Source organism: Hipposideros armiger, unplaced genomic scaffold (genome assembly GCF_001890085.2).
Source record: "Hipposideros armiger isolate ML-2016 unplaced genomic scaffold, ASM189008v1 scaffold_8, whole genome shotgun sequence".
NCBI classification, from domain to species: domain Eukaryota; kingdom Metazoa; phylum Chordata; class Mammalia; order Chiroptera; family Hipposideridae; genus Hipposideros; species Hipposideros armiger.
This window is the reverse complement of record NW_017731358.1, coordinates 1151738-1162946: the sequence shown is the minus strand read 5'-3', so window position 1 is coordinate 1162946 and position 11209 is coordinate 1151738. Positions and strand designations below refer to the sequence as shown.

At 38.5% G+C, this 11209-nt stretch overlaps 1 protein-coding gene across 1 annotated transcript in view; it reads left to right on the top strand.

Annotated features, from left to right (window-relative positions):
- Positions 1 to 333: 333 nt before the first annotated feature.
- LSG1 (large 60S subunit nuclear export GTPase 1) overlaps positions 334 to 11209 on the top strand; it is a 28662-nt gene continuing 17786 nt past the window's right edge. The window contains exons 1-5 of the mRNA XM_019651257.1: positions 334 to 477; positions 2052 to 2178; positions 7493 to 7613; positions 7975 to 8061; positions 8597 to 8683. Coding sequence (XP_019506802.1) covers positions 379 to 477; positions 2052 to 2178; positions 7493 to 7613; positions 7975 to 8061; positions 8597 to 8683 — 521 coding nt within the window. The 5' untranslated portion in view covers positions 334 to 378. The remainder of the gene's footprint in view (positions 478 to 2051; positions 2179 to 7492; positions 7614 to 7974; positions 8062 to 8596; positions 8684 to 11209) is intronic.

Sequence of the window (11209 nt, the reverse complement as noted above, 5' to 3'; positions counted from 1 at the left end):
TCGACTAAAACAGCCTTCAGGCGGTTAGTACCGCGAACACGAACGGCCAAGTTTTCCAGCTCTTCTAGTTTCTCGCCGGACGCTAAAGACTGACGCACAAATCTGGACGGTACCATTCTTTGATTCCATAACTGTATTCAAATTTGAGATAGTATTAGAAATATCTATGAAAAATTAAGCTACTAGGAAATATTTAGATTTATGTTCTATAGTAATGGTAAACTCGAGATATAAAAAGGAGCAACTTATTCCTTTTTACGTTAAACGCGGGCCTCCACTACTTGGGCTCGCTCCTACGCCACTTCCGGGGATTGAGTTCTAGGATACCGGAAAACGCGCTCGTTCGGCAGAGGAGGTTCGTGTGGCGACTGTTTTGCCATGGGCAGGAGGAGAGCTCCAGGTGCTGGGTCCCTCGGCCGGGCCCTTATCCGCCATCAGACTCAGCGGAGCCGTAATCACCGTCACACCGACTCCTGGGTAAGACAGACTTTGTCATCTTTCTCAAACTTTCTGTCTAGTTGTGAGAGTGTGAATGTGCGAAGCGTGGAGTCAGAGGGCACAGGGAAATTTTCCATCGGAGGTGACGAGTAAGTAGGGTTTTGAAGGATGAATGTAAGCTTCTGCCACACCAATAAGCAGGTCCTTCTTCTAGGAGGAACAGAGGACACAGAGGTAGAGGCTTGAAAGGAAGGCTAGTGTGATGATTTGGCTGGAGTGAGATCTTGGGAGGGTCTTAAGTGTCAGAATAACAGTTTGGTCTTTGCTTTATAAGCTATGGGAGCGTTTGGAAGCTTCTGAGCAGGAAAGACACAAAAACTACTTCTTTTTGTATTAATTTGGTCAAAGAATTTACTCCCCTATAGTGTTGGGTTGCTACTAGGAATAGATAAGAACTCCAATTCCTGCTTCACCCCTGCTATTTCTTAGTGGTTTTGCTCAAAGATGAACAACTCCAGATTGTGGCGGGGTCGGCCTAATGTTTTGTACCCCTAGGGACGATAGTTTTAGGATCCTTGAAAAATGGACAATGTAGTTTAACTTGTGCTTGGTATTCTACCATTCATAACCCTAGTTATTTGAGACTTACTAACTTCTCAGTAAGAATCTGCGCTAAGGTCAAAGATGTACCTGGTGCTATTTGTGTGCCACTATCACACCATCAAATTTCCATCCATACAGTATGCAGAGTAAGCAATATTGAGGGCTCATCAGTATTTATCAGGCCAGAGTTACTCTGAACACTAGATTACTGATAATTTTGGCTGATTTTGAAGCAACTTCTTAGTAATATATGCTTTAGGAAGTGATGGAAAGGTTAAATACTAATTCTAAAGAACTGGATTCTAATCTTTAGCCTGATTTTTGCTGATTCTGTAGCCTTGGGCAAACCATGTAACCTTTTAACCTTCAATTTTTGCATTTATTTGTACCTGTACTGAGCATGTAGCCAGGATGGTGTTTATCAAACTCTGGTTTTATCTGGTAATCAGTTAAGTAGGTTGCAACTAGCGATTATTTAACCCAACAGAATAGAATTCAACATGTCAGAGTGTATTATGTAGTAAGGTAACTTTGTCAGGATTATTTTGTTTCCATTTTACTCTACTGAATAGTACACAGTTGTATCACTGTGTATCACAGCACTTGGGTCACTGTATAAAAGATATTTAAGTGTGGGTCTCCATAAAAAATTTTTGACTAACTGTGGCTGCCAGGACCAGAGAACCTGGGTTCAAATTCTACCTCTAACACTTATTAGCTGCAACTATAGACAATTTATTTTATCTATTTAAGCCTGTTTCCTCATCAAGTGAAATAAAGACATTAAAATTTGCTTCAAATGATTTTGAAAATTTAGTGAAATAATGAATGTAAAGTGCCTATCATGAAGTAAAAAAATGCTCATTTAAATGTTAACTATTATTAATATTGACTATGAAGGGGTTGACATCATGCTCAAGACCACAAAAGAGTTCCTTGGGATTTTAGAGTTTGTTTGGATTTCAAGAGCTGATTAGAGTAGCTCTATTTTTACCCTGTTTTATTCATAGTTGCACACAAGTGAACTCAATGATGGCTATGATTGGGGTCGTCTTAATCTTCAGTCGGTGACTGAACAAAGCTCCCTTGATGACTTCCTTGCAACTGCAGAACTTGCAGGAACAGAATTCGCAGCTGGTAAGTTGTTTATTACTGAGTGCCTCTGACACTAATCACATTTCTGTTTTTGCTGACTAGATAGATACAAATAAGCCTAGATGGAAGTGTTTTGTGAACCCTGCTAAACTCATAAATGAGCTGTCTTTAACCCAAAGGCAAATAAATATCCCAGAAGTATTATGGGAAAGTCCAGATGAGCTTAAGCTGTGAGCTACTGAATGTACCACGGTTTTAAAATTCAGCTCCAAAAAAACCCACTTCAACGTATATATCATCGTATCAAGTTCAAGAATCTCAATCTCTCATAGGAAAAAGACCAGTCAACATTATAGTGGACAATACCAGCATTTTCCAGAACGTTTTCTGATACCATTGTTACGAGCAAAGTCCTGGGCTTGCTGCTGTCACTTAGGCAATTTGAATTGTATTTGAAAGCATGTGTCAACACATTATAGTGACTTTTTTCCATGTGTGTAATTTGTTTTAGTCACTGTTCTCCTTTTTTTTTTTTTTTTAATATGTTTCAAAGCACTAAGAAAAATACCTGGCACAGAGATAACATTATAAACTATTATTTCTATTGCTCTTTTATTATTGTAAATGTTATGTTATTTAACAAATTCATTCTTTTGTTCAGAATGCTTTTATTGAGCCCCAGCTACTCTCAGGCACTGCACTGACTCTCAGAGTGCAATGTTGAATAAGACAAATTTTGTTTCTTTAGAATTTTGTTTTAGGTGCAATAAAAGAAGTCTGTAGCAGACAATGGGGTCATAAAAGATGGAGTTAGTACTCATTTCTATCTGAAGGCAGACTAGGGTTGGTTAGGGAAAGCTTTACCCTGGGCTGAGTCGCAAAAGATTGGTAGATGTTGGAAGGATAAGTGAGATGATACAGCAGTCAGAGGACTCAGACTAAAATGTGAGCAGCAGCCTACGTTGTTCAAAAAATGGTTAGAAGCTTGGCCTTGCTGGTCCTTGCAATACACAGGGACAGGATGTGATGAGCGTACACTGGGGAGGTGGGCAAGGGCCAGGTTCTGGAGAGAATAAGGGCTTTAAAGAAACTTTTGAGGGGTGTTTGCAAGCATAAAACATGATTTCATATTTTATTAAAGATCACTGGTGAATTTTGAGGAAGACCAGTTAGGAGACTTGATTTAGTCCAATCAGGGAAGCAGGCCGGAACTGAAATAGCAATAGTAGAAGAGTGAGGAAAAGGATAGGAACAGTATTGTCAGGGAGCAGAATAAACCAGACTTTGTGCAGGGGGTGGAGTAAGTGAAGAATAACGAGGAGTAGTAGAACCATAATTGGAGGTAAGAGAAAAAGGGAGTGGAAAGTAAGGAAATAGAGTTAATGAGAGCTTTGTATTCTTTTGAGGTACAGTAATACCTTGGTTTGCGGGTATAATTTGTACCGGAAACAAACTACTTTTATTGCAAGACATAGCTCGTTTACCAAGTTAAAATGTATTAGAAATGTTTGCTCGTCTTGCGGAACACTTGCAAACCAAGTTACTCGTAACCCAAGGGTTTACTGTATTTGACTATGACAGGGAAAGAAAGGTGTGTGTTTATATATGTATGTGTGCATGTGTGTATAAGATCAAGGTTAATATTAGCATGTGCATATGTTATGGGGTGAGAGCCAATAGAGAGGGAGAAGTTGAAAATATAACATTTTGTTTGGCAGTATCTATCAAAAATTTTAAGTGCATATCTATGACCCAGCATTTCCACTTTTTAGTACCTATGCTAGAACAGTGGTTCTCAAATTTTAGTGAATATCAGAATTATCTGGAAAACTTGTTACAGAGATTCCTGGGCTCCCTTTCTGGTGATTCAGTAGGTGTGAGTTGAGCCTGAGAATTTGCATTTCTAACAAGTTCACAGGTGATGTTGTATTTTATTTAACGGTGAACACTTGGAAACAGCCTAAATGTTCAATAGGTGGCAAAATGGCTAAATAAACTGGTATAGACATACTATGAAATACCATTTGGCAGTTTAAAAAAATGTGGTAAATTTCTAGATACTAATATGAAGGATCTCCAAAATCTATTATCAAATGAAAAGACCAAGTTGCAGAATAGTGCATATAGTATGGTACCACTTGCATTAAAAAGATAATCTAACCTGAGTACTACACATACTGTAAATTTCTAATCATTATGTTGTATACCTGAAACTAATATTACATGTCAACTGTAATTAAAAAAAAATTATTCAAAAAAATCTGACCAATCCATATATTGTATGTGTATATTACGGAAAAAAAAACTTGGAAAGCTACACATTTAATCGGTATCCTCAATGGAGGGAACTGGGATTGCACAGGTGGGGAGGAGGTTGAGGAGGGTTGGTCAGAGAAAATGTATGCCTTACTGTATGGTTGAAGTTTTTATAAGGAGAGTTTATGTAGTGTGTAACTGTGTAATTAAAAATTAATTTTTAAAAACCTGAAAGAAAATAGAGATTAATGAGGAAATGGAGCAAAGTTTGAGTCCCAGAGGAAGTAGGGATAGAATAGGCTCGAAAACAAAATTGGAGATTAGCTTTGTACAAAAGGAGGAGTGCAGCTTCTACTGAAGCTGAAAGAAGGACGCCAAAGGTGGGTGCACACATTGAGAAATGTGTGCCAGATGAGAAGTTGAGAGGGTGCAATCTAATGGCTTCATTTTTTTTCTCTTATTAAGGTAGAAGGTCATCTTCTGAAAGGAAGTGGGCAAAGGAGGATCAGGGAGCTTGAGATTATTTACAGTTTAGGGAATGGGAGAAATGAACCAAGAACATAGGAGAATTTTCTTCCTTCTATGGGAAGTCCTAAGGACTTAGCTAATGTTGAGCCCATACACTTATAGTGGCAGTGTGATATTGGATATGACAAGAAATACACACACACACACGGTGCAAAAAAAATGTATACACATTTTAAGAAAGGAAAAAGCTATTAAAATTGTAAAATTCAATATATACTGATAAAAGATAAATACAAGTCATGTATATACATTTTTTTGGAACCTACAGTATATACTCATATATGACCTTTGGAATCTCTGGAGTGATGAGTGTCTTTTTGTATGCTAATGTGATTATTGGTGGTTGGGGACCTCTAGATAACTTCAGGATGAGGGTTGATCTCCAGACAGACCTTGGAATAGAGGGCTGGAACTTTCAGCCCACCTCTGGGGAGGTGAGAGGGACTGGAGATTTTCTTAATCACTAGTGGCCAGTAATTTGATCAATTGTGTCTACATAATAAAATCCTATAAACCTCTTGAAATCCAGTAAAATTCCTTGTTAAAATTTATTTCATATCTTCTCTTCCTTTCTCTTAATAATGTAGAGGTGATAGAAGTTCACCTCAATTCTCTATGACCTGCAATGGCACTTGTCTGCTGGACACACAGGGTCAGGGATTCTTAACTTGGAGATTACAAGTTTCAGCTGTCTGTGAGCCCCTCAGATTCCATGCAAAATTGGGCACGTGTGTGTGTGTACATGTAAGTACACGTGTGTGTACACGTAAGTAATTTTTGGATTGGATAATGCTCCATAGTTTTTCAGTAGGTTCTCATATGAGTCCCTTACCTAACCAAAGAGTACAAAATAATGAGAAATCCCACGTGTTCACTGGGGACCCTCCACTTTTTTAAAGATGGCACAGATAGCATTCATTTCTTATTTTTAGCAAATAAGAGGAAGGTATGATGTGATACATACACATATATATACACACACACACATATATATATATATGTATATACACATATATATATATAGTTTTCATCCATAGTTTCTGATACAAAAGCTTCTGAAACCCTTGTAATTTCTTGAGTAATAGGGGCTAGAGGAGAAGTGACTAGTGAGAGCTGTTTGCCACAGGAGCCAGCCCTGTGATTAGAGGGTTGGAATTTTCAGACCCCCCCGCCCCCACTACCCCAGGTAGTAGAAATTGAGCTTATCACCAGTGGCCAATGATTTAATCAGTCATGCTTACATGTCTGAAGTGGACCAGTCATGGTACTGTGTCCTTAAATCTGTGGAGTCTTTATAGTTAGTGTCAGAATAAAATTGAATTTTAGGAGACCCAGTTGGTTGGAGAGTCAGAGAATTGGTGTGGTAAAACCCACATATTTGGTGTCAAAGGTGTTGGTGGTAAACAGACAGGTGTCTACATTCCTGTGTGATTACTTGTAGCAGCACTCAAAACATTGCTACTGAAATAAGAACCAGAAAGGATAGTTGGCTTTACCTAAGGTTGGAGATTTGGGAGTGGGTACAGTAGAGTGAAGAATGTTGATGTTCAGTTAGCAGTGGTTGAATGTATGTACCATATGGTTTTAGCCAAATAAGGAAAGAAGTGAAGTTACAAACTGGATGATGGACTGGGGGAAGAGGAAACAAACAAGGGGCCAGAGGCATGTACAGTGGTTGGACATTGTGTGGGAGATCACCATTGGAAGGAGGAATGAAAATGTAAAAGAATTATCAAATATGGGGCTTGGGTGTTTTTTGGACTGTTGGTTGAGGATAACATGTAAGAGAATATGGTTGGGTTGGCTGTAGTCTAGGTTACCAGACTGTGCAGACAAGGTCATCGATGGATTGGTAATCTAAAGAGGGTTACATACAGACTGCAGCCTTTTCTTAAATGTCAGGACAAACTTTGGTGAAGATGTCCTGTTATCTTAGAATAGGACCTTCCCTTGGCATTTTGGTAAGAAGCTTAGCTGGCTTTATAGGTTCTTTTCCGTGGAGTCACTGGCCCAAGGAGACAGGGTGACTGTGTGGTAAAATAGAGAAGCCTGGAGCAACTCGGGGAGGGGATGGGAATCGAGCCCTGTCACGGAGGTCTCTGTATCTCATACATGTATACTTCACATTTATTTTATTCTTTTGACTTCTTATATGGCATTAAGTGTGGGTGTTCATCATAAATATATAAGTTATAACAATGTAGTAACTCGCCAGTTCTCATAGGAGTGAGTCTCTTTGCTGAATCTTTGCATTTCCACCCATTCCCGTTGTCATTCCTTCCACTTTTACTGCATATAGCATAGAAGTTTTATAAAATCAGTACTTGAAAAAATGGTTGACCTTTTGAAAGATTTAGTGAAGATGGTTTATTATTATTCCTTTCTTATTTTTTTTTTTTATAGAAAACTTCAGTTGTAAATTATAATTTATCCAAGGCTAGAGGAATCTAAATCAAGAAAGCTTAAATTCTGTTTTAGGTGCTCATATTGTTAGTTTCCGAAGTAATGACCAACATTCACTATCTACGTATATTGCCTCTTAAGTAACAGTAGTTTTCTTTTCCATAAACAGAGAAGCTTAATATTAAATTTGTGCTTCCTGAGGCTAAAACTGGACTGCTCTCTTTTGAGGAGAGCCAGAGAATTAAGAAGCTGCATGAAGAAAACAAACAGTTCCTCTGTATACCGAGGAGGTGAGTTGCACAAGAATGTATAGCACAAGGCATATCAAAGCCACTGAGTATAAAATTTTTACTTTGTTTTTTTTTTTTTTTTTTTTTTTTTTTNTTTTTTTTTTTAGCTGAGCCATCCTGCTACCTGTTGGCAGCTCAGCGGCTGCTCAGCTTGGGCTGGACTCGAACCACTGTTGCTCAGAGCTCAAACTCTTGAGCGAGCTCTTAGCCAACTGAGCCACTCGGCCGGCCCCCTAAAATTTTTACTTTGGTATTCACCTTTTTCCTGCCACCTTTTTTCAGCTGCCATTATTACACCCAAATCGTCTGTTTTATTTTGGTAACTAACGTGAAATATTTTTTTCTCTATGATTGTTTTCAGACCAAAGTGGGACAAAAAAACTAGCCCTGAAGAACTCAAACAGGCAGAGAAAGATAACTTTCTAGAATGGAGACGTCAACTTGTCCGGTGAGGGTTAGATTATCTCAAGATTTGCCTTGAAATTCTGAGTCAGGCATTTTGGTGTGCTTGCATTGCTCTTTGCATTTTGAAAGCTTGTTTCTTTTAAAAGAGAAGTGGTAGATTTCTCCTTTTAAGCACAAATTGGTGTGTGTGCAAACAGTATTGTTGGGCACATGTGAATCCTTGTACAAAGATGGTGAGTTAGTTACTCTGTTCCATTCCTGGCCTTTTCTCCTTTTCATACCCTTCTCCAGCCATTAGTCACCCTGGAATTGATCACTGCTCTCGAGCATTCTTCTAGGAAGAGATGTCTGGGACCAGTGTCACTTTGTGTGATAGATGAACTTCCAGGGCTTAAATAGATTAACTATAAAACTTGAATTTGATTTTCATATTGACTCAGCAGAAAATATATAAAAATAATTTGACAGTTAATAGTTGTGTACTAATTTTTTAATGCAGTGAGTTTTAGTGTGTGTATTTTGCTTAAAACCTTCTACTATAATATGGCAAAGGTATAAACTTCTCATTTTAAAGCCAGGCTAGAAGAGGAACAAAAGCTGATAATGACTCCATTTGAAAGAAATTTGGACTTTTGGCGCCAGCTTTGGAGAGTGATTGAGAGAAGGTAAATTACCATTTGGGGGCGGGTGGTGATGATGATGTTGTGGAGGTGTTACATTAGATTTGGATGTTGATATATGTTTATAGGCCCAAGGATGGGGCAGGAGGGGAGGGCAGGATTAAGCTGTGCAAAGGGTTGTTGAGAATTATTATAAAAACAAAGTGTGATATTATAGTTCTTTTAAAATATAGATTTTTTGTTATTAGAGGAACACATTGATAAACTTGTAAGAATAACAAATGTGTACTGTAAGATGAGTTCTAAAGCACCTATAATTATTTTAGCTAATATATATTGAATTCCTCCTGGTAATATGAAAATACAGGTGTAAAAAGGGGTAGGTATCTGTCTGCAAAAAGTAAATATGCTATGGGGAGGGCCGGCCAAGTGGCGTGTTGGTTAAGAGCTGGCTTGGGACACCAGCTCTGAGCAGCAGGGCCCTGGTTTGGATCCCACATGAGGGCCAGTGACACTGCCCTCTACAGCTAAGATGGTGAACAACAGCCCGACCTGGAGCTGGGCTGCCGTGAGTCACCGGTGACAGCCTAGGCTGCAGCCCCTGCTGCAGTGGGCTGCCATAAGTTACCATGAGTGGCTGGCAGCCAGAGTGAGCGGCCGTCAGCTGGCATGAGCCGCTGTGAGAGGCCATCCAATGACCAGCGACCAATCTGCCTCACCCAGGAAGAGCGCAATGATAATATCAACATGGGCCAGTGAAGCAACATCCTCCACAACTAGACTGAAGAACAAAAGGACAGCAACTTGTCTATTCCCCTTCCCCGATTCCAGAACACTGTTCCCCTCCCCCAATTCAAATTTCAAAATTCAAATTTCCCCAGTTCAATTCAAATTTCAAATTTTAAAATTTCAAATTTTAAAGTTTCAAAATCTTAAAATATATATATATATATATGCTATGGGGAGCAGGCCAAGCTAAGCGCCAGGCAGCAGGCACACGGATAAATGAAATGCAGTTTTTGCACTCAGATAACGCAATATCTAGTAAAATGCAAAGCAGAGTGTGATTCCTGTTACAGATAGAAAGGTGTTGGGCCAAGTCGTAGCAGAGGAAGGAACAATTGATAAGGAGTGGGGAAATCAAGGTGTGATTTGTTTTAATTGGGATTTGAAAAGAAGAGAATGATTTTGATAAATTGAGTATGGGAGATTTTCAGGTTTTTTTTCATGTCCTGATTGTTAGAAATTCGTGAATCCACTTTCTTCAGTTTCACTTCCTTGGTATAGTTAAAAGGTTTTTGCTTTCTTCTAAGGATTTGAGGAAACATTTTGGGACTTAACAAGGACTCCATATATGAACCTTATATTTTTAATGATGTTTATTAAACCAGGAACCTTCAGGATGTATATATATATATTTTAATCCATAAAATATACCCAGTAATAACGTTAGGAAACAGGATGCGTTGACTGGTTCTTGGAAAAGAATATTAGCACATTTAGCATTGTTACGAAGAAAACAGGACTTGGATTAAACTTGTAAATGGTTAGAGAGGAATTACCTGGTTGAATGGAACAGGTGAGCAGACCCAAGAGCCCCCTAACCAGGTTGAGTTTAGTCCCACACCTCACCCTCACCTTGAGAGCTAGATCTGATGCTTCTAATCCTAAGCTTTCTTGGAGCTCTGGGGCATAAACAGACTTGCTTCTTATTGGTTTGACATTTCTTAGTTGCTTTTCTTTCTTATCTCTTTGTCCTCATGAGTTCCAGCCTTTACGTTCATTTTTGTAGGTTTTAAGAGAGAACAGAGGTAACCATATGTGTTTTTCCATGTTTAACAGGAAGGCCCTTTATCCCCCTAAATAAGCAGTTGGTTTCCCCAGAGTGAGCCCATACTTGTTGAAACTTCTAGCTTCAATTGGATTACAGTGTTACTTGCTCTATTTTTTTTTTTTTTGGTATTTCTCTTTTTATAAAAGAGAACATGTTTCTAATTCAAGGAATATAGTTTATATTACATGAAAGTGGATCTGAGGTATATAAAAATACTATCAATAAAGTGACTACTGCCACATCTTTTAACAGGAAATATTTATTGGTGTGGTCTGTACAGCAAATGTCTCATTTTTGGCAACAGGCAACTAAGCCGTCTGCCTCTTTAATTTCAAGAGTAGTTATTAGAAAAGATTTGATGTATGACATGTCACTGAAACCCAGGAAACTCCTGCAGCTCTGAGGGTAGAACACTATTCCAGTAAGATAAGGCACTTCCATTATTGCATAAACCCTTCCTGGTACACTGTTGGCACTTCGCTCTGCATCCTAATTCAGCACACGAAGCAAGCTGTCTTAAATTTGTCTTCTTGCTGATTTTTCTAAGCTGATTATTCTTTCTGCATGTTTAGCAGGTAAATATAATGTTTGTAGACTTTATAATTTTAGTTCATTGAGCTTTGTCAATTTTTTGCAACCATTCCTGCCTTTACTGTTAAATCCTCACAGTTTGAAAGCAGTAGCTATTACCTTAAAGAAGAAAATACTAGGACCTGCTTAATTTGAGAATTTAAAAA